General features: G+C 42.6%; 1 protein-coding gene across 1 annotated transcript; it reads left to right on the top strand.

Moving 5' to 3' along the window:
- Positions 1-944: 944 nt before the first annotated feature.
- LOC120036259 (protein Ycf2-like) lies at positions 945-21,018 on the top strand. Its single transcript, XM_038982739.1, has 3 exons — positions 945-1,641; positions 3,368-3,467; positions 21,006-21,018. The coding sequence occupies exons 1-3, from the start codon at positions 1,191-1,193 to the stop codon at positions 21,016-21,018; spliced, it is 564 nt and encodes a 187-aa protein (XP_038838667.1). The 5' UTR covers positions 945-1,190.
- Positions 21,019-21,731: the final 713 nt, after the last annotated feature.

Raw genomic sequence — 21,731 nt, 5'->3', positions numbered from 1 at the left:
GCTAAAACAGACTATGAGAATAGCCCATGCTAAAACAGACATTTTGGCCACTAGAGTCCTCTATCTATCTCTATGAGAATAGTCCATGCTAAAACAGACTATGAGAATAGCCCATGCTAAAACAGACTTTTCGCCACTAGAGTCCTCTATCTATCTCTATGAGAATAGCCCATGCTAAAACAGACTTTTCGCCACTAGAGTCCTCTATCTATCTCTATGAGAATAGCATTGAGGGTTGTGGGTAAGATTGACACCGCGACACTAATTAGGACAGGGAATTGGAGCAACAACAGCCTCTCATCTTATCAATGGAAGGTGTATGGAACTAAACCTGTATTTGGCGTTCCATGAAGTGTCTTAGAATTTAGGAAGCAACCTTTAGCCAATAGTTTGAGTATAAACCCTTCAATGTTGTCAATGATATTTTCAAAATGTAAAATGAAAAAACAGCTGAATAGAATTAGCATTTTGTTGATTCTAACATTCAAATCTCTTGAATTTGATTTTGCAAATTAATTTGATATGATATATGATTTGGATTTTGCAAAATGTATTGGATTTGATATATATATATATATATATATATATATATACCTTGAGAACTCTTAATTTTAAGTTGTTTCAATTGCTTCATTTGTGCAGTGGTCATCAAGCTAAAGGTGTATGAAAATGTGATGCCTTTGCTATTTTTATCTGAGTTAAAAAATTAAAAAATGAATCTATAAGAAATTGCCTTAAAGTATATTTTAAATTATCACTCGTGAAAATTCTGAACTAATCATTCAACACAGTTTCCTTTGTATGTCTTTATTTAAAATATTATTTAATGAATACAATTCAAATAAACATTTTCTTCAACTGCGTAACCAACTCCAGTTAGCGGATGGTGATATCCGCCTTTAATGAGATGTCGCTAATGTGACGTATAATCTAGTGGACGGGACCGGACGGGACGCTTCTTCAACAACATGGCTACTGATTCAACCACCTCGGCAGCCTGCATAAAAGCGATACATTAAATCGTTTCAGTTAGTTTCAGTTAGTTTAAAACACATTTATGTCGTATCTAGTTACCCTTAATTTCTATATTTATGTTTTTGTTAGCCATCTAGATGGGTGGTTAAATTAGCAGTAGCCTAGAAGCTAATGAATGATAGCTAGCTAACGTTACCTCGCTAACATCCTCGACCATGAGCTCACCAAGCTACTCCCCACCTGCTAAAGAAGAGGAGAGCTGCTGGACGGAGAAAGAAGCCCCGGTGAAAGAGGAAGAGGAGGCTGTCACCGTTAAACAAGAAGTAGAGGGTGAAGCTGTTACAGTGAAACAAGACGTAGAGGGTGAAGCTGTTACAGTTAAACAAGACGTAGAGGGTGAAGCTGTTGCAGTGAAAGAGGAAGAAGAGGGTGAAGCTGTTACAGTTAAACTAGAGGAAGAAGCTTTCATAGTAAAAGAGGAGGTGGATGTTACTGTGGAGGAAGAGAAACAAGACGGTGCCGCTTTGGGAGTGAAAGAGGAGGAATTGACTGTCACGGTGAAAGAAGAAGATATTTTCAGAGTGAAAGAGGAGGATGCCGTCTTTGGAGTGAAGGAGGAGGGGGAGGAGGAGGAAAAAGAAGAGATCGGAGATGTAATTAACACCAGTGAGTACCGTCTCAAAAACAGAAGTAAAGACTATGCAGCTGTTAAAGTATTGTTTTACTGAAGTTATATACTTGAATGTGTTGTTCTGTACTGTGGAAATGGTTACAGCTACACTGTCAGATAGGGAACACCATCAAACAGAGGGCCGTTAACAATGCATCCTATGACATTGATCAAAATACTGTAGTCCTCATCATCTATTATTATAGAGCTCTGCTCAGCCTGTAAACATGACATTATCTATTATTATAGAGCTCTGCTCAGCCTGTAACCATGACATTATCCATTATTATAGAGCTCTGCTCAGCCTGTAAACATGACATTATCTATTACTATAGTGCTCAGCCTGTAGACATGACATTATCTATTACTATATAGCTCTGCTCAGCCTATAAACATGACTATCTATTATTATCGAGCTCTGCTCAGCCTTAAAACATGACATTATCTATTATTATAGAGCTCTGTTCAGCCTATAAACATGACATTATCTATTATTATAGAGCTCTGCTCAGCCTAAAAATATGACATAATATATTATTATAGAGCTCTGTTCAGCCTGTAACCTTGACATTATCTATTATTATAGAGCTCTGCTCAGCCTAAAAATATGACATTATCTATTATTATAGAGCTCTGTTCAACCTGTAACCTTGACATTATCTATTATTATAGAGCTCTGCTCAGCCTATAAACATGACATGATCTATTATTATAGTGCTCAGCCTTAAAACATGACATTATCTATTATTATATAGCTTTGCTCAGCCTGTAGCCATGACATTATCTATTGTTATAGAGCTCTGCTCAGCCATAAAACATGACATTATCTATTATTATAGTGCTCAGCCTTAAAACATGACATTATCTATTATTATAGAGTTCTGCTCAGCCTAAAGACATGACATGATCTATTATTATAGAGCTCTGCTCAGCCTAAAGACATGACATGATCTATTATTATAGAGCTCTGCTCAGCCTATAAACATGACATTATCTATTATTATAGAGCTCTGTTCAGCCTATAAACATGACATTATCTATTATTATAGAGCTCTGCTCAGCCTAAAAACATGACATTATCTATTATTATAGTGCTCAGCCTAAAAACATGACATTATCTATTATTATATAGCTCTGCTCAGCCTGTAGCCATGACATTATCTATTGTTATAGAGCTCTGCTCAGCCATAAAACATGACATTATCTATTATTATAGTGCTCAGCCTATAACCATGACATGATCTATTATTATAGAGCTCTGATGAGCCTGAAGACATTACATTATCTATTACTATAGAGCTCTGCTCAGCCTATGAACATGACATTATCTATTACTATAGAGCTCTGCTCAGCCTGTAAACATGACATTATCTATTACTATAGAGCTCTGCTCAGCCTGTAAACACGACATTATCTATTACTATAGAGCTCTGCTCAGCCTGTAAACATGACATTATCTATTACTATAGAGCTCTGCTCAGCCTGTAAACACGACATTATCTATTACTATAGAGCTCTGCTCAGCCTGTGAACATGACATTCCATGAAAGCAGATTAGATTTGAAGCTCTACATTATTATTATTGTTATAGCAGCCACCAAGTTTTTCTTTAAATGAGGATACATTTCTGGATTAAACCTCATAGGTAGACAGTTTTATCATGTGCTGGTTTCATTCTGGTCTCTGATTAGTAGTTAATGAAATACTATTTTTTGTCTTTAGCAGGAGCAAGACCAGACACTCACTCTGACAGCAGGAAGAGTCCTTCAGTGGAACCAGACCCAGAGACGTCCAAACCAGCGAGACGACACCACTGCTCCCAGTGTGGAAAGAGTTTTACTAAGTTACGGAATCTAAAAGAGCATGAGAGGACACACACAGGAGAAAAGCCGTTCCAATGTTCCCAGTGTGGAAAGAGTTTTACCGTGTTAACTAACCTGAAAAGGCATGAGAGAATACACACAGGAGAAAAGCCTTACCAATGTTCTCAGTGTGGCAAGAGTTTTACCCAGTTAAGGTCCCTGAAAAGGCATGAGAGAGTACACTCTGGAGAGAAGCCTTATCACTGTTCCCATTGTGAAATGAGTTTTAGGTCGTCTGCAAACATGAAGGAGCATGAGAGGACACACACAGGAGAAAAGCCTTTCCAATGCTCACATTGTGGAAAGAGTTTTACCCATCTAGTGAGCCTGAAAAGACATGAGAGAATGCACACGGGAGAAATGCCCTACCAATGCTCCCATTGTGGAAAGAGTTTTTCCCAATCAGCAAAACTGAAAAGACATAAGAGAATGCACACAGGAGAGAAGCCTTTCAAATGCTCCCATTGTGGAAAGAGTTTCAGCCAATCAGGGGGCCTGAAAAAACACGAGATAAAGAAGAAGCTATGTTCTTTATGTTCTTGAGTGAGAATGTGTTTTTGTTAATGACAACTTCAATAAAACCTAATAAAAATATCTTTGTATGTTTTTTTTTTTTTTTTTTTTACAATTTCAATACTTGAATTGAATACAGAGTACCTCAGTTTTTATGTATACGTTCTCTGTGGATGGAGTGGAACATTTAAATATAGAGTCCTGGACAGAGTCTTCTCCATCAGTCTCTGTGGATGGAGTGGAACATTTAAATATAGAGTCCTGGACAAAGTCTTGTCCACCAGTCGCTGTGGATGGAGTGGAACATTAAATATAGAGTCCTGGACATTCTTCTCCATCAGTCGCTGTGGATGGAGTGGAACATTAAATATAGAGTCCTGGACAGAGTCTTGTCCATCAGTCGCTGTGGATGGAGTAGAACAAACACAGCTCCTTGATATGTTGTCTGAGCTCCTCTTCAGCTGTGATGTAATAGTTATATTATGTACATTAAACTAGACTTGGGTTTCACAGTTTATCTTTGTCGTAGTGATAAACTTTGCCTCACTGTGGGACGTTGACCAGCTCCATTATTGAAATAGTTAATCGATATCAAAGATGGATTGTTTGAAGAAATTACAAATGCTCTCTAACTTGATTAGAATTTCCACGACACTGCTCGGCCATGAAAACCCATTTCATGAAGCTCACGACGAATAGTTATTGTGCTGATGTTGCTTCCAGAGGCAGTTTGGAACTCGGTAGTGAGTGTTGCAACCGAGGACAGAGGATTTTTAAGGACTACGCGATTCAGCACTCGGCGGTCCCGTTCTGTGAGCTTGTGTGGCCTACCACTTCGTAGCTGAGCCGTTTTTGCTCTTAGACTTTTCCACTTCACAATAACAGTACTTATAGTTGACTGGGGCAGCTCTAGTAGGGCAGAAATTTGACGAACTGACTTGTTGGAAAGGTGGCATCGTATGACGGTGTCACGTTGAAACTCACTGAGCTCTTCAGGAAGGCCATTCTGCCGCCCATGTTTGTCTATGGAGATTGCATAGCTGTGTGCTCGATTTTATATACCTGTGAGAATGTCCTGTGGACAGATGAGAGCAAATTAGAGCTTTTTGGTAAAGCATACCATCTCTGTGTTTACAGAAAATACAGTCAAACACAGAGGAGGTTCAGTGATGTTTTGGAGTTTCTTTTACGGCCTTTACTCCGTCAAAGGTCGTGGGTCTTCCAGCAGGACAACGACCCCAAACACACTTCAAAAAGCACCCAGGAAGGGTTCAAGACAAAACGCTGGACTGTTCTGAAGTGGCCAGCAGTGAGTCCAGATCTAAATCACATTGAAAACTTGTGGAGAGATCTGAAAACAGCAGTTGGTAGAAGGCACACTTAAAATCTGGGAGAACTGGAGCAGTTGTCACAAGAGGAGGAGCCAAACTGCCAGTACAGAGGTGCAGGAAGAGGAGGAGCCAAACTGCCAGTACAGAGGTGCCGGAAGAGGAGGAGCCAAACTGCCAGTACAGAGGTGCAGGAAGAGGAGTGGGCCAAACTGCCAGTACAGAGGTGCCGGAAGAGGAGGAGCCAAACTGCCAGTACCGAGGTGCAGGAAGAGGAGGAGCCAAACTGCCAGTACAGAGGTGCAGGAAGAGGAGGAGCCAAACTGCCAGTACAGAGGTGCAGGAAGAGGAGGAGCCAAACTGCCAGTACAGAGGTGCCGGAAGAGGAGGAGCCAAACTGCCAGTACCGAGGTGCAGGAAGAGGAGGAGCCAAACTGCCAGTACAGAGGTGCAGGAAGAGGAGGAGCCAAACTGCCAGTACAGAGGTGCCGGAAGAGGAGGAGCCAAACTGCCAGTACAGAGGTGCAGGAAGAGGAGTGGGCCAAACTGCCAGTACAGAGGTGCCGGAAGAGGAGGAGCCAAACTGCCAGTACCGAGGTGCAGGAAGAGGAGGAGCCAAACTGCCAGTACAGAGGTGCAGGAAGAGGAGGAGCCAAACTGCCAGTACAGAGGTGCAGGAAGAGGAGGAGCCAAACTGCCAGTACAGAGGTGCCGGAAGAGGAGGAGCCAAACTGCCAGTACCGAGGTGCAGGAAGAGGAGGAGCCAAACTGCCAGTACCGAGGTGCAGGAAGATGAGTGGGCCAAACTGCCAGTACAGAGGTGCAGGAAGAGGAGTGGGCCAAACTGCCAGTACAGAGGTGCAGGAAGCTCATCGATGGTTGTAGGAAGCGCTTGATTGCAGTTAGGCTGTGCTACCAAATATTAAATCTAGAGTGTCAATAATTTTGTCAAAATATCTGTTTATTTTCTGATTTAAATGAATATATAAAGTTCTATATAAAGTTCTGAATCAAAAACAAAGGTTCTGTGGAGACCAAATACTTTGGTCAATTTCAATTTATTTTTGGGGGGGAAAATTGTATAGTAAATCTGTAGGAAAACATAGGATTGTTCCCACGTGGTCCCTTTCCTTAACACAGGACACACTTCTTCAGGCACCACTACACCCCTGAAGGGAAGACAGCAGTCACACACAGCATGGTGTTACATCACCACTACACCACTGTAGGGAAGACAGCAGTCACACACAGCATGATGTTACATCACCACTACACCCCTGTAGGGAAGACAGCAGTCACACACAGCATGATGTTACATCACCACTACACCACTGTAGGGAAGACAGCAGTCACACACAGCATGGTGTTACATCACCACTACAGGGAAGACAGCAGTCACACAGCATGGTGTTAAATCACCACTACACCACTGCATAGGGCTGATGGGAAGACAGCAGTCACACACAACATGGTGTTTAAATCACCACTACACCACTGGATAGGGCTGATGGGAAGACAGCAGTCACACACAACATGGTGTTTAAATCACCACTACACCACTGCATAGGGCCGATGGGAAGACAGCAGTCACACACAGCATGGTGTTAAATCACCACTACACCACTGCATAGGACTGATGGGAAGACAGCAGTCACACACAGCATGGTGTTAAATCACCACTACACCACTACAGGGAAGACAGCAGTCACACAGCATGGTGTTAAAGCACCACTACACCACTGCATAGGACTGATGGGAAGATAGCAGTCACACACAACATGGTGTTTAAATCACCACTACACCACTGCATAGGGCCGATGGGAAGACAGCAGTCACACACAGGACACACTTCTTCAGGCACCACTACACCACTGTAGGGAAGACAGCAGTCACACACAGCATGGTGTTACATCACCACTACAGGGAAGACAGCAGTCACACAGCATGGTGTTAAAGCACCACTACACCACTGCATAGGGCCGATGGGAAGACAGCAGTCACACACAACATGATGTTAAATCACCACTACACCCCTGATGGAAAGACAGCAGTCACACACAGCATGATGTTAAAGGATAAGGAGTCTATTCACTCTGACATAATAAGCCAGTAGGTCCCAATCATAAGAATACAGAAACACAACCATTAGCCTCAGCATTTCCCAATCAGAAGAATACAGAAACACAACCATTAGCCTTAGCATTTCCCAATCAGAAGAATACAGAAACACAACCATTAGCCTTAGCATTTCCCAATCAGAAGAATACAGAAACACAACCATTAGCCTCAGCATTTCCCAATCAGAAGAATACAGAAACACAACCATTAGCCTTAGCATTTCCCAATCAGAAGAATACAGAAACACAACCATTAGCCTCAGCATTTCCCAATCAGAAGAATACAGAAACACAACCATTAGCCTCAGCATTTCCCAATCAGAAGAATACAGAAACACAACCATTAGCCTCAGCATTTCCCAATCAGAAGAATACAGAAACACAACCATTAGCCTTAGCATTTCCCAATCAGAAGAATACAGAAACACAACCATTAGCCTTAGCATTTCCCAATCAGAAGAATACAGAAACACAACCATTAGCCTCAGCATTTCCCAATCAGAAGAATACAGAAACACAACCATTAGCCTCAGCATTTCCCAATCAGAAGAATACAGAAACACAACCATTAGCCTCAGCATTTCCCAATCAGAAGAATACAGAAACACAACCATTAGCCTCAGCATTTCCCAATCATACGAATACAGAAACACAACCATTAGCCTTAGCATTTCCCAATCAGAAGAATACAGAAACACAACCATTAGCCTAAGCATTTCCCAATCAGAAGAATACAGAAACACAACCATTAGCCTTAGCATTTCCCAATCAGAAGAATACAGAAACACAACCATTAGCCTCAGCATTTCCCAATCAGAAGAATACAGAAACACAACCATTAGCCTCAGCATTTCCCAATCAGAAGAATACAGAAACACAGCCATTAGCCTTAGCATTTCCCAATCAGAAGAATACAGAAACACAACCATTAGCCTCAGCATTTCCCAATCAGAAGAATACAGAAACACAACCATTAGCCTCAGCATTTCCCAATCAGAAGAATACAGAAACACAACCATTAGCCTCAGCATTTCCCAATCAGAAGAATACAGAAACACAACCATTAGCCTTAGCATTTCCCAATCAGAAGAATACAGAAACACAACCATTAGCCTTAGCATTTCCCAATCAGAAGAATACAGAAACACAACCATTAGCCTTAGCATTTCCCAATCAGAAGAATACAGAAACACAACCATTAGCCTCAGCATTTCCCAATCAGAAGAATACAGAAACACAACCATTAGCCTCAGCATTTCCCAATCAGAAGAATACAGAAACACAACCATTAGCCTCAGCATTTCCCAATCAGAAGAATACAGAAACACAACCATTAGCCTAAGCATTTCCCAATCAGAAGAATACAGAAACACAACCATTAGCCTTAGCATTTCCCAATCAGAAGAATACAGAAACACAACCATTAGCCTCAGCATTTCCCAATCAGAAGAATACAGAAACACAACCATTAGCCTCAGCATTTCCCAATCAGAAGAATACAGAAACACAACCATTAGCCTCAGCATTTCCCAATCAGAAGAATACAGAAACACAGCCATTAGCCTTAGCATTTCCCAATCAGAAGAATACAGAAACACAACCATTAGCCTCAGCATTTCCCAATCAGAAGAATACAGAAACACAACCATTAGCCTTAGCATTTCCCAATCAGAAGAATACAGAAACACAACCATTAGCCTCAGCATTTCCCAATCAGAAGAATACAGAAACACAACCATTAGCCTTAGCATTTCCCAATCAGAAGAATACAGAAACACAACCATTAGCCTTAGCATTTCCCAATCAGAAGAATACAGAAACACAACCATTAGCCTTAGCATTTCCCAATCAGAAGAATACAGAAACACAACCATTAGCCTTAGCATTTCCCAATCAGAAGAATACAGAAACACAACCATTAGCCTTAGCATTTCCCAATCAGAAGAATACAGAAACACAACCATTAGCCTCAGCATTTCCCAATCAGAAGAATACAGAAACACAACCATTAGCCTCAGCATTTCCCAATCAGAAGAATACAGAAACACAACCATTAGCCTCAGCATTTCCCAATCAGAAGAATACAGAAACACAACCATTAGCCTTAGCATTTCCCAATCAGAAGAATACAGAAACACAACCATTAGCCTAAGCATTTCCCAATCAGAAGAATACAGAAACACAACCATTAGCCTTAGCATTTCCCAATCAGAAGAATACAGAAACACAACCATTAGCCTCAGCATTTCCCAATAGAAATGTACAATAAAACTATTACTTCCCATTGCAAAAAAACACTTCACTCTCAGCACACAAAAATAACCAGTGACCTAAAGTTTAAATGCAACAACGTTTCACACACTGAAGTTATTTTCAAAGAGATGTCTAGTAGCCTCGAGAAGGCAGTTTACATATGTTTTTAGTAAAAACGCTCCCTCCCATTACAAGTCAATGTGGTTGGTTGATTCCACTGTCCCTCCCATTACAAGTCAATGTGATTGGTTGATTCCACTGTCCCTCCCATTACAAGTCAATGTGATTGGTTGATTCCACTGTCCCTCCCATTACAAGTCAATGTGATTGGTTGATTCCACTGTCCCGCCCATTACAAGTCAATGTGATCGGTTGATTCCACTGTCCCGCCCATTACAAGTCAATGTGATCGGTTGATTCCACTGTCCCTCCCATTACAAGTCAATGTGATTGGTTGATTCCACTGTCCCTCCCAAATGTTGCCCTAATACTATTGAATGGCAGATGCTTTCTATCAAGCATCTGATGGCCTAGCCCAGGTATTCCCAAACTGCTACTACCAGCAGTACCTGCACCTGACGAACACACAAGTTGTTCTGCTTCCACGAGCACATCCAATGCTAGCATCAGTAATTCTACATTTGTTGTTAGCACAGCTAGCACGGACACTGACAGTTGTGAATCTGATGCAGCCGAAGAGCGACTGCCCCCTTACCCGGGAAAGCACCGACCAACAGACAGGGACGTTGGACCATCATAGAGGCGCAAATATGATAATAACTACATTGATTTGGGGTTTACTTATATTGGGAGTAGTGCCTTTCCTCAGCCACAGTGTGTTATATGAGCAAAAGTACTATCTCACAACTCGATGAAACCTTCACTCTTGCGCAGACATTTAGAAACAAAACATCCCAGTTTGAAAAATAAGCCACAGGATTTTTTTGAGCGAGAATTAAGACGACTTTCGCGTAGTAAGACATGTATAAAAGCAACAGATATCATTAATAAGAAGGGGCTAGAAGCGGCTTATATGGTGAGCTACCGAGTGGCTAGGACAGGCAAGCCCCATACTATAGTGGAGGACTTAATTCTTCCTGTTGCCGCGGATATGGCTGGGACAATGCTGGAGGAAAATGGCCCCCCAAAAAATATACAGACAATGTCTTCATCAAACAACACTGTTTCACGACGCATCAGTGACACGGCAGGAGATGTTATGAAACAATTACAGACAGTAAATTCTATGCGTTACAGGTGGATGAGTCAACAGACGTGGCGGGTCTGGCACAGCTCCTGGTATATGTCCGTTACGTTTATGGGGGTTCAATTAAAGAAGACATCCTCTTCTGCAAACCACTGGAAACCAGGACAACAGGAGAGGATATTTTTAAAGCACTGGACAGCTTTGTAACATCAAATGGACTTTGGTGGTCAAGATGTGTTGGTATCTGTACTGATGGCGCAAAAGCTATGACAGGAAGAGATAGTGGAGTGGTAACGCGCGTGCGAGCAGTTGCTCCCGACGCCACCTGGGTACACTGCAGCATCCATCGAGAGGCTCTTGCTGCCAAGGGAATGCCTGACAGCTTGAAAGATGTTTTGGACACTACAGTGAAAATGGTTAACTTTGTTAAAGCAAGGCCCCTGAACTCTCGTGTATTTTCTGCACTATACAATGATATGGGCAGCGACAATGTAACGCTTTTACAACATACAGAAGTGCGCTGGTTATCAAGGGGGAAAGTATAGACCTTTTTTTTTAAAATTGAGAGACGAGCTTAAAGTTTTCTTTACTGACCATCATTTTCACTTGTCTGACCGCTTGCATGATGACGAGTTTCTCACACGACAAGCCAATCTGGGTGATGTTTTTTCTCGCCTGAATGATCTGAATCTAGGATTACAGGGACTCTCCGCAACTATATTCAATGTGCGGGACAAAATTTAGGCTATGATTAAGAAGTTGGAGCTCTTCTCTGTCTGCATTAACAAGGACAACACACAGGTCTTTCCATCATTGTATGTTTTTTTTGTCTGCAAATGAACTCAAGCTTACGGACAATGTCAAATGTGATATAGTGAAGCACCTGAGTGAGTTTGGTGCGCAATTACGCAGGTACTTTCCCGAAACGGATGACACAAACAACTGGATTCGTTATCCCTTTCATGTCCTGCCTCCAGTCCACTTACCGATATCTGAACAAGAGAGCCTCATCGAAATTGCAACAAGCGGTTCGGTGAAAATTGAATTTAATCAAAAGCCACTGCCAGATTTCTGGATTGGGCTGCGCTCAGAGTATCCTGCCTTGGCAAATCGCGCTGTTAAGACACTGATGCCCTTTGCAACCACGTACCTATGTGAGAGTGTTTCTCGACCCTCACTAGCATGAAAACTAAATACAGGCACAGACTGTGTGTGCAGGGAAACTTACATCCGTTTTACCAAATTTCTATCAGCATGTTAAATGTGCAACCAGAGGAAAAAGAACTCTGGACCACCTATACTCTACACACAGAGATGCATACAAAGCTCTCCCTCACCCTCCATTTGGCAAATCTGACCATAATTATATCCTCCTGATTCCTGCTTACAAGCAAAAATTAAAGCAGGAAGCACCAGTGACTAGATCAATAAAAAAGTGGTCAGATGAAGCAGATGCTAAGCTACAGGACTGTTTTGCTAGCACAGACTGGAATATGTTCCGGGATTCCTCCCATGGCATTGAGGAGTACACCACCAGTCATTGGCTTCATCAATAAGTGCATCGATGACGTCGCCCCCACAGTGACCATACGTACATACCCCAACCAGAAGCCATGGATTACAGGCAGCATCCGCACTGAGCTAAAGGCTAGAGCTGCCGCTTCAAGGAGCGGGACTCTAACCCGGAAGCTTATAAGAAATCCCGCTATGCCCTCCGACAAAACATCAAACAGGCAAAGAGCCAATACAGGATTAAGATCGAATCGTACTACACTGGCTCTGATGCTCGTCGGATGTGGCAGGGCATGCAAACTATTACAGACTACAAAGGGAAGCACAGCCATGAGCTGCCCAGTGACACAAGCCTACCGGATGAGCTAAACTACTTCTATGCTCGCTTCGAGGCAAATAACATTGAAATATGCATGAGAGCACCAGCTGTTCTGGAAGACTGTGTGATCACGCTCTCCGCAGTCAATGTAAGACCTTTAAACAGGTCAACATTCACAAAGCCGCAGGGCCAGACGGATTACCAGGACGTGTACTGCGAGCATGCGCTGACCAACTGGCAAGTGTCTTCACTGACATTTACAACCTCCCCCACTTCCAAATCTGTAATACTAACATGTTTTAAGCAGACCACCGTAGTGCCTGTGCCCAAGAACACAAAGGTAACCTGCCTAAATGACTACTGACCCATAGCACTCACGCCTGTAGCCATGAAGTGCTTTGAAAGGCTGGTCATGGCTCACATGATCCCAGAAACCTCATCCCAGAAACCCTAGATCCACTCTAATTTGCATACCGCCCCAAAAGATCCGACACTATTCTGTATACATCTGGCCCTTCTTTGGACACTGTGTTAACAAACCTCCAAACAAGCTTCAATGCCATACAACACTCCTTCCGTGGCCTCCAACTGCTCTTAAACGCTAGTCAAACTAAATGCATACCCTTCAACCGATCACTCCCCGCACCCGCCCGCCCGACTAGCATCACTACTCTGGACAGTTGTGACTTAGAATATGTGGACAACTAGAAATACCTAGGTCTGGCTAGACTGTAAACTCTCCTTCCAAACTCATATTAAGCATCTACAATCAAAAATGTAATCTATTTCGCAACAAAGCCTCCTTCACTCACGCTGCCAAACATACCCTGGTAAAACTGACTAGCCTACCGATCCTCGACTTCGGCGATGTCATTTACAAAATAGCCTCCAACACTCTACTCAGCAAACTGGATGCAGTCTATCACAGTGCCATCCGTTTTGTCACCAAAGCCCCATATACCACCCACCATTGCGACCTGTATGCTCTCGTCGGCTGGCCCTCGCTACATATTCGTCGCCAGACCCACTGGCTCCAGGTCATCTCCAAGTCTTTGCTAGGTAAAGCTCTGCCTTATCTCATTTCACTGGTCACCATAGCAACACCCACCCGTAGCACGCGCTCCAGCAGGTATATCTCACTGGTCATCCTCAAAGCCAACACCTACTTTGGCCGCCTTTCCTTACAGTTCTCTGCTGCCAATGACTGAAATGAATTGCAAAAATCGCTGAAGTTGGAGACTTATATCTCCCTCACTAACTTTAAGCATCAGCTATCTGAGCAGCTCACCGATCGCTGCAGCTGTACACACCCCATCTGTAAATAGCCCATCCAATCTACCTACCTCATCCCCATATTGTTTTTATTTACTTTTTTTGCTCTTTTGCACACCAGTATCTCTACTTGCACATCATCATCTGCTCATCTATCACTCCAGTGTTAATCTGCTAAATTGTAATTACTTCGCTACTATGGCCTATTTATTGCCTTACCTCCTTACTCCATTTGCACACACTGTATATAGATTTTTCTATTGTGTTATTGACTGTACTTTTGTTTATCCCACGTGTAACTCTGTGTTGTTGTTTTTTGTCGCACTTTGCTTTATCTTGGCCAGGTCGCAGTTGTAAATGAGAACTTGTTCTCAACTGGCCTACCTGGTTAAATAAAGGTGAAATAAAAATTAATAAAAAAATCCACAGATGATGCAATCTCTATTGCACTCCACACTGCCCTTTCCCACCTGGACTAAAGGAACACCTATGTGAGAATGCTATTCATTGACTACAGCTCAGTGTTCAACACCATAGTGCCCTCAAAGCTCATCACTAAGCTAAGGACCCTGGGACTAAACACCTCCCTCTGCAACTGGATCCTGGACTTCCTGACGGGCCGCCCCCAGGTGGTAAGGGTAGGTAACAACACATCCACCACGCTGATCCTCAACACAGAAGCTTCTCAGGGGTGCATGCTCAGTCCCCTCCTGTACTCCCTGTTCACTCATGACTGCACGGCCAGGCACAACTCCAAGACCATCATTAAGTTTGCAGGCGACAAAACAGTGGTAGGCCTGATCACCGATAACGACGAGACAGCCCATAGGGAGGAGGTCAGAGTCCTGGCCGTGTGGTGCCAGGACAACAACCTCTCCCTCAACGTGATCAAGACAAAGGAGATGATTGTGGACTACAGGAAAAGAAGACCGAGCACGCCCCCATTCTCATTGACAGTGCTGCAGTGGAGCAGGTTGAGAGCTTCAAGTTCCTTGGTGTTCACATCACCAACAAACTAACATGGTTCAAGCAAACCAAGACAGTTGTGAAGAGGGCACGACAAAACCTATTCTCCCTCAGGAGACTGAAAAGATTTGGCATGGGTCCTCAGATCTTCAAAAGGTTCTACAGCTGCACCATCGAGAGCATCCTGACTGGTTGCATCACTGCCTGGTATGGCAACTGCTCGGCCTCTGACCGCAAGTACAGTACATGACTGGGGCCAAGCTTCCTGCCATCCAGGACCTCTATACCAGGTGATGTCAGAGAAAGGCCCTAAAAATTGTCAAAGACTCCAGCCACCCTAGTCATAGACTGTTCTCTCTGCTACCGCACGGCAAGCGGTACCTGAGTGCCGAGTCTAGGTCCAAGAGGCTTCTAAACAGCTTCTACCCCCAAGCCATAAGACTCCTGAATATCTAGTCAAATGGCTACCCAGACTATTGGCATTGCACCCCCCCCCCCCCCCCCCCCCCCCCCCCCCCTCTTTACACCACTGCTACTCTCTGTTGTCATCTATGCATAGTCACTTTAATAACTCTACCTACATGTACATACTACCTCAACTAACCGGTGCCACAGCACACTGACTCTGGACCGGTATCCCCCTGTATATGGTCTCACTATTGTTATTTTACTGCTGCTCTTTAATTACTTGTTACTTTTATCTCTTATTCTTATCAATATTTTTTTTAAACTGAATTGTTGGTTAGGGGCTCGTAAATAAGAATTTCACTGTAAGTATTTGGCGCATGTGACTAATAACATTTTATTTAAAATTATTTAAGACTGAGACTCTCTTCAATACAACCCAACATTGCAGAGTTATGTGCATCCTTTCAAGCACACCCTTCTCATTGACCCGTGGTGAGTTATTCACCATTTTAGATGAACAAATAAGGTTTTATATGTAAGATGGTTAAATAAAGAGCAAAATTATTGATTATTATTATATTATTATTTGTGCCCTGGTCCTGCTCTTTGTCACTTCCCACGAGCCGGGTTGAAATAAAAACTCACACTCACTCTTATGTTTAATAAATGTATCATATAGTGTGTGTGTGGCAGGCTTACAATGATGGTAAAATACAACATTTGATAGTGCGCTGACCCTGGTGCTAGAGGGGGTACGCAGCTGGAGGTTGAATGTTTGAAAGGGTACGGGACTATAAAAAGTTTGGGATCCACAGGCCTTAGCCAATGGCTGACTTAGCTAGCTAGATTTATCTCCCCAGAGACCACCAAAGAAAAATCCTGATTGGATATTTTTTCTCTTCAGTGTTAACCATTTCCTTTCTAACAAAAAACGGAAGAATCAGAACATCATTGAAAATAATAATATAATTATTATTTTTAATTGTATTTTATAAATCCTTAGCCTTTCTCTGACAGCGGAAAATGCCATCATTGTTCGCCACTGTGTTTCGGTTAGTAATAATTTGTAGAGCGGCTCTATTTGCCTTTTTTTTCAACATTCTGAACATCGAAAGAATTCACGTTCTTCTGAAATATGAACACAGAAACACTGGACATTTTGAACTCCTTATTATGGTGGCGATTTTACAAAATTACAATCATGGTCCTGAATTGGACTCACATTTTTCTGGTCTCGACTCGGTCTCGGACCACTCGCCCCCCCTCCGGTCTTGGTCTTGAGTCGGTCTCGAACTCAACACTGATTAGTCTTTTCATGACAGATAGTACAAAATATATCCACAATTGTGCACATTTTACATCATTTTCGCCCAAATTATTAATTTTCAAAGTAAACAGGATGGGACTCTTATCCTAAAGGAATCCAAAAATCTGTGACCCGGACGTACTTATGTCTTCTTGCCTGCCTCACAGCGGTCAACAAAGCTATTCTTTCAACCACCTCAGTAGCTTGCTATCCAACATTAAACCGAAACATTGACGGTTTTAGGCCATTTTTGTGAACATACGCTAATTTTAGTGTTTTAAACACACGTCTGTTTACTTATCTACTGGTTAAGTTTAACCCAATTTGCTTAATACATTTGCAAACCTGTTAAGATTGATACTGAGCCTAGCACTAGGATAGTCGCTAATGCTAACTAGCTAGCTAATATCCCCGACCATGAGCTCAATAAGCTACTCCTCCCCTGCTAAAGAAGAGGTGGTCTGTTGCACGGAGACCGAAGCTCTGGGGCTGAACATTGTCGTGAAAGAAGAAGATGAGGTTGTTACAGTGAAAGGAGAGAAAGAACATTTCATAATTAAAAAGGAGGAAGAGGAGGAGGGTGTTACAGTGAAAGAAGAAGAGAACGTTACAGTGAAAGAAGAGAAAGAACATTTTGGACCAGAAGAGGGGATAGAGGCTGTCATAGTGGAAGAGGAGGAGGTAGAAGCTTTCAGAATCAAAAATGAGGAAGAGGAAGATATCACATTGAAAGAAGAGGAGAAGGATGTTACAGTGAAAGAAGAGAAAGAACCCTTTGGAATGAAAGAGGAAGAGGGGATAGAGGCTGTCATAGTGGAAGAAGAGGAGGTAGAAGCTTTCAGAATCAAAAAGGAGGAAGAGGAAGATATCACATTGAAAGAAGAGGAGGAGGATGTTACAGTGAAAGAAGAGAAAGAACCTTTTGGAGTGAAGGAGGAAGAGGAGGCTATCTCAATAAAAGAGGAGGAGGAAGACGTTTTAGGAGTGAAAGAGGATGATGAGGAGGAAGAAGGAGAGGAGGAGGAGGAGGAGGAGACAGAAGATCAGATTAACACCAGTGAGTATTGTCTTAAAAACAGGGGCACAAACTCTGCAGTTGTTAAACTGTGTTGTTTTTTAAGGGGCATTCTATTGACGTTCTACACATGAATGTTGTTCTTTACTGAAGGATTCTGCGATTGGTTCTTGCATTTTTTTAAACTTTTAAATTAGTGATATATAGGCCAAGCCATTCTTTCTTGGGGATTATAAACTGGGTGGTTGGCGCCCTGAATGCTGATTTGCTGAAAGCCGTGGTATACCACGGGTATGACAAAACATACATTTTACTGCTCAAATTATGTTAGTAACCAGTTTATAATGGCAACAAGGCAACTCGGGGGTTTGTGGTACATGGCCAATATACAACGGCTAAGGGCTGTATCCAGGCACTCAGCGTTGCGTCGTGCTTAAGAACAGCCCAGAGCCGTGGTATATTGGCCATACACCACACCCCCTCAGAACCCAAAATATAGGTTAAGTGTACATTAAGCCCACACAAATCTAAATGTAGACATTTCTAACGTATACACCCCTAATGTTCCTAAAAGAAAGTGGAGCTAAAATTTAAGATGAATCGTTCATGTTTAGTTTTATAAATAAAATATGTGAAATGTCCGGACTGGGCTTAATAGGTACAGAATATACCCATTAAATAATACATTTTAAATAATTTCCAATTGTTAAAAACAGACATTTTGTAATGTGATCTTGAATGATAAGCAAGTTATTGAAATCATTTATTTATTACTATTCATCATGGAAGTAGCACTCATAACAAGGGGTGTCCAATCATATCCGCAGAGATCAATTTGAGACCGGGCTTTCGTTCTTGCCAACCAGTACACACGCGATTCAACTTATAAACCAATCATAGACTTCAATCAAGACTTGATTAGTTGTTACTGATTGGTTAGAACAAAAATCTGCAACCGCACCGGCCCTCTGTGGATAAGAACCACCACACCGACCCTCTGTGGATAAGAACCACCAGCCCTCTGTGGATAAGAACCACCACACTGGCCCTCTGTGGATAAGAACCACCACACCGGCCCTCTGTGGATAAGAACCACCACACTGGCCCTCTGTGGATAAGAACCACCACACTGGCCCTCTGTGGATAAGAACCACTGGCCCTCTGTGGATAAGAACCACCACACCGGCCCTCTGTGGATAAGAACCACTGGCCCTCTGTGGATAAGAACCACCACACCGGCCCTCTGTGGATAAGAACCACTGGCCCTCTGTGGATAAGAACCACCACACTGGCCCTCTGTGGATAAGAACCACCACTGGCCCTCTGTGGATAAGAACATCTCATTTCAGAGAGTTCTGGAAGTTGTTCCACATGAAGGGTGCAAAACAAGTAAAATCAGCTTTACCCAACTCTGTTGAGACCGAAGGAGCCTCCAGGGTTATCCAAGCCTGAGACCAGGTTTGGTCATTTTGTTAGTCTAAATTGAATTAATGATGATAGTAACATAGGAAGTTTCTACATGAGTGGTTTGTAGATAAACACAAGTTAATGCTGCACTCTCCTTACATACAAAGAGGCCCAACCCACTTTTTGATACGAAATACAATGGTGAGTTCTAGAACCATCAGCAGTAATAAACCTAAGGGCCCAATGGTGAGTTCTAGAACCATCAGCAGTAATAAACCTAAGGGCCCAATGGTGAGTTCTAGAACCATCAGCAGTAATAAACCTAAGGGCCCAATGGTGAGTTCTAGAACCATCAGCAGTAATAAACCTAAGGGCCCAATGGTGAGTTCTAGAACAATCAGCAGTAATAAACCTAAGGGCCCAATGGTGAGTTCTAGAACAATCAGCAGTAATAAACCTAAGGGCCCAATGGTGAGTTCTAGAACCATCAGCAGTAATAAACCTAAGGGCCCAATGGTGAGTTCTAGAACCATCAGCAGTAATAAACCTAATGGTGAGTTCTAGAACAATCAGCAGTAATAAAGGGCCTGTCGCGTCAAATAGTGTCCCCCTCTACGTCACAATGGGATTCGATAAACTATTAGCGTCCGTTGCTATATCAACGGTGTGATGACCTAATGATTAGAATTTTGGAGATCATTACAGCCTAAATGACGTTCTTTTCATCATCGCTATTGTAACGGCTTTCCTCCTCCTCTTCATCCGAAGAGGAGGAGCAGGGATTGAACCAAAATGCAGCGTTTCGATTTGACATAATATTTATTTACAAAACGGAAAAACACGACAACACTTTAAACAACCTACAAAACAATAAACGACGTAGACAGACCTGGACGACGAACTTACATGAAACACGAAGAACGCAATAACAGGAAAACTGACTACATAAAACGAACGAACAAACAAAACCGAAAACAGTCCCGTGTGGCGTAACCTACAGACACAGACACAGGAGACAACCACCCACAACAAACAGTGTGAAAACACCTACCTTAATATGACTCTCAATCAGAGGAAATGAAAACCACCTGCCTCTAATTGAGAGCCATATCAGGTCACCCTTTAAACCAACATAGAAACAGAAAACATAGACTGCCCACCCAAACTCACGTCCTGACCAACTAACACATACAAAAACTAACAGAAAACAGGTCAGGAACGTGACAGCTATGCAAACAAGGCTGATTTCCGCTACAATTTTGCCGTTTAAACAAGTTTTGTTTAGCTAATAAAATGAAAACATGAATTCAGACTATTTTCTGGTACGTTGTTAACATTTCAACATGAAGTCCATGTCTTAAACGTTGCTCCGTTTTGTAAATGGCAAAGAAACCGTGTACTCCGGTTGACACATTAAAGTGACTTACCTTACAGACCAGGAAGTCGGCTAATTTCCACTCCATTCATATGCAAATCCATTTCATTCATACAATGGCTTGTCTGGTTGTCATGTTTTATTTTAACCTGACCTTCCCTTATCTACACTGAAATAATATAATTTCACTAGTCCTCTATTATGATAGAAACAAATTGATCTCGCATAGCTCATATATGTATCTATTGTAGGTCCCAGGATAAAACAATGAATAATGTGGAACATATAAGGATACCTTACAACTTACAGTAATGAACACCTTGTGAAACAGCTGTGAAAACCAACCTAGCAAAATATAAGATTTTAATACATAAACTTTGATCGTTTTTGGTATTGTGTCATTCATTTATTTTCACAGATTTTTTTTGTGCACTCACATGGCAATCAGACTAAAATACTGAATTCTGGAGTGTGGAATTCTGCCTGTCACTTGTTCTCAGAAGGGGGACTTGAAGAGGGAGACAGAAAAGTCCAGACATTGCTGCTCTCTTTGTTCTGAGTGTTTGCAGTGCTAGTAGTTTTTAGTACATCTGTGTATCTCACATAGTATGTGCCCAGTATGATAGAGCAAGAAAACTTTCTCAGCAGATAATGACAACAACAGTAGCTGTAGATGATGTAATGCAAAGTTGGAGGGTGGTTGGTAATGGATGACATCAGGTGGATCCACGTCTGGGTGTTGGGCAGAACCCCTAGGTCCTGGAGAACAGGTAGTGGAGGACATCAGGTGGATCCACGTCTGGGTGTTGGGCAGAACCCCTAGGTCCTGGAGAACAGGTAGTGGAGGACATCAGGTGGATCCACGTCTGGGTGTTGGGCAGAACCCCCAGGTCCTGGAGAACAGGTAGTGGAGGACATCAGGTGGATCCACGTCTGGGTGTTGGGCAGAACCCCTAGGTCCTGGAGAACAGGTAGTGGAGGACATCAGGTGGATCCACGTCTGGGTTTTGGGCAGAACCCCCAGGTCCTGGAGAACAGGAGCAGAGTTGAAGGGAACAGGGTAGGAGACAGAGACGTAAACAAGCAAACACATCGGTTACACTTTACTGGTGAGAAAATTTGATGGATTAGTGCAGTGTTCTAAAAATAAATGAACAGCGGGCAATCATTTTTACCTGGTCAAAAACCTCCACATCCTTCTCAGCCCGTGCCTGAAGGACGTACTC

Source organism: Salvelinus namaycush, unplaced genomic scaffold, assembly GCF_016432855.1.
Source record: "Salvelinus namaycush isolate Seneca unplaced genomic scaffold, SaNama_1.0 Scaffold127, whole genome shotgun sequence".
Lineage (NCBI taxonomy): Eukaryota > Metazoa > Chordata > Actinopteri > Salmoniformes > Salmonidae > Salvelinus > Salvelinus namaycush.
This window is presented reverse-complemented; position numbering and strand designations above follow the sequence as displayed.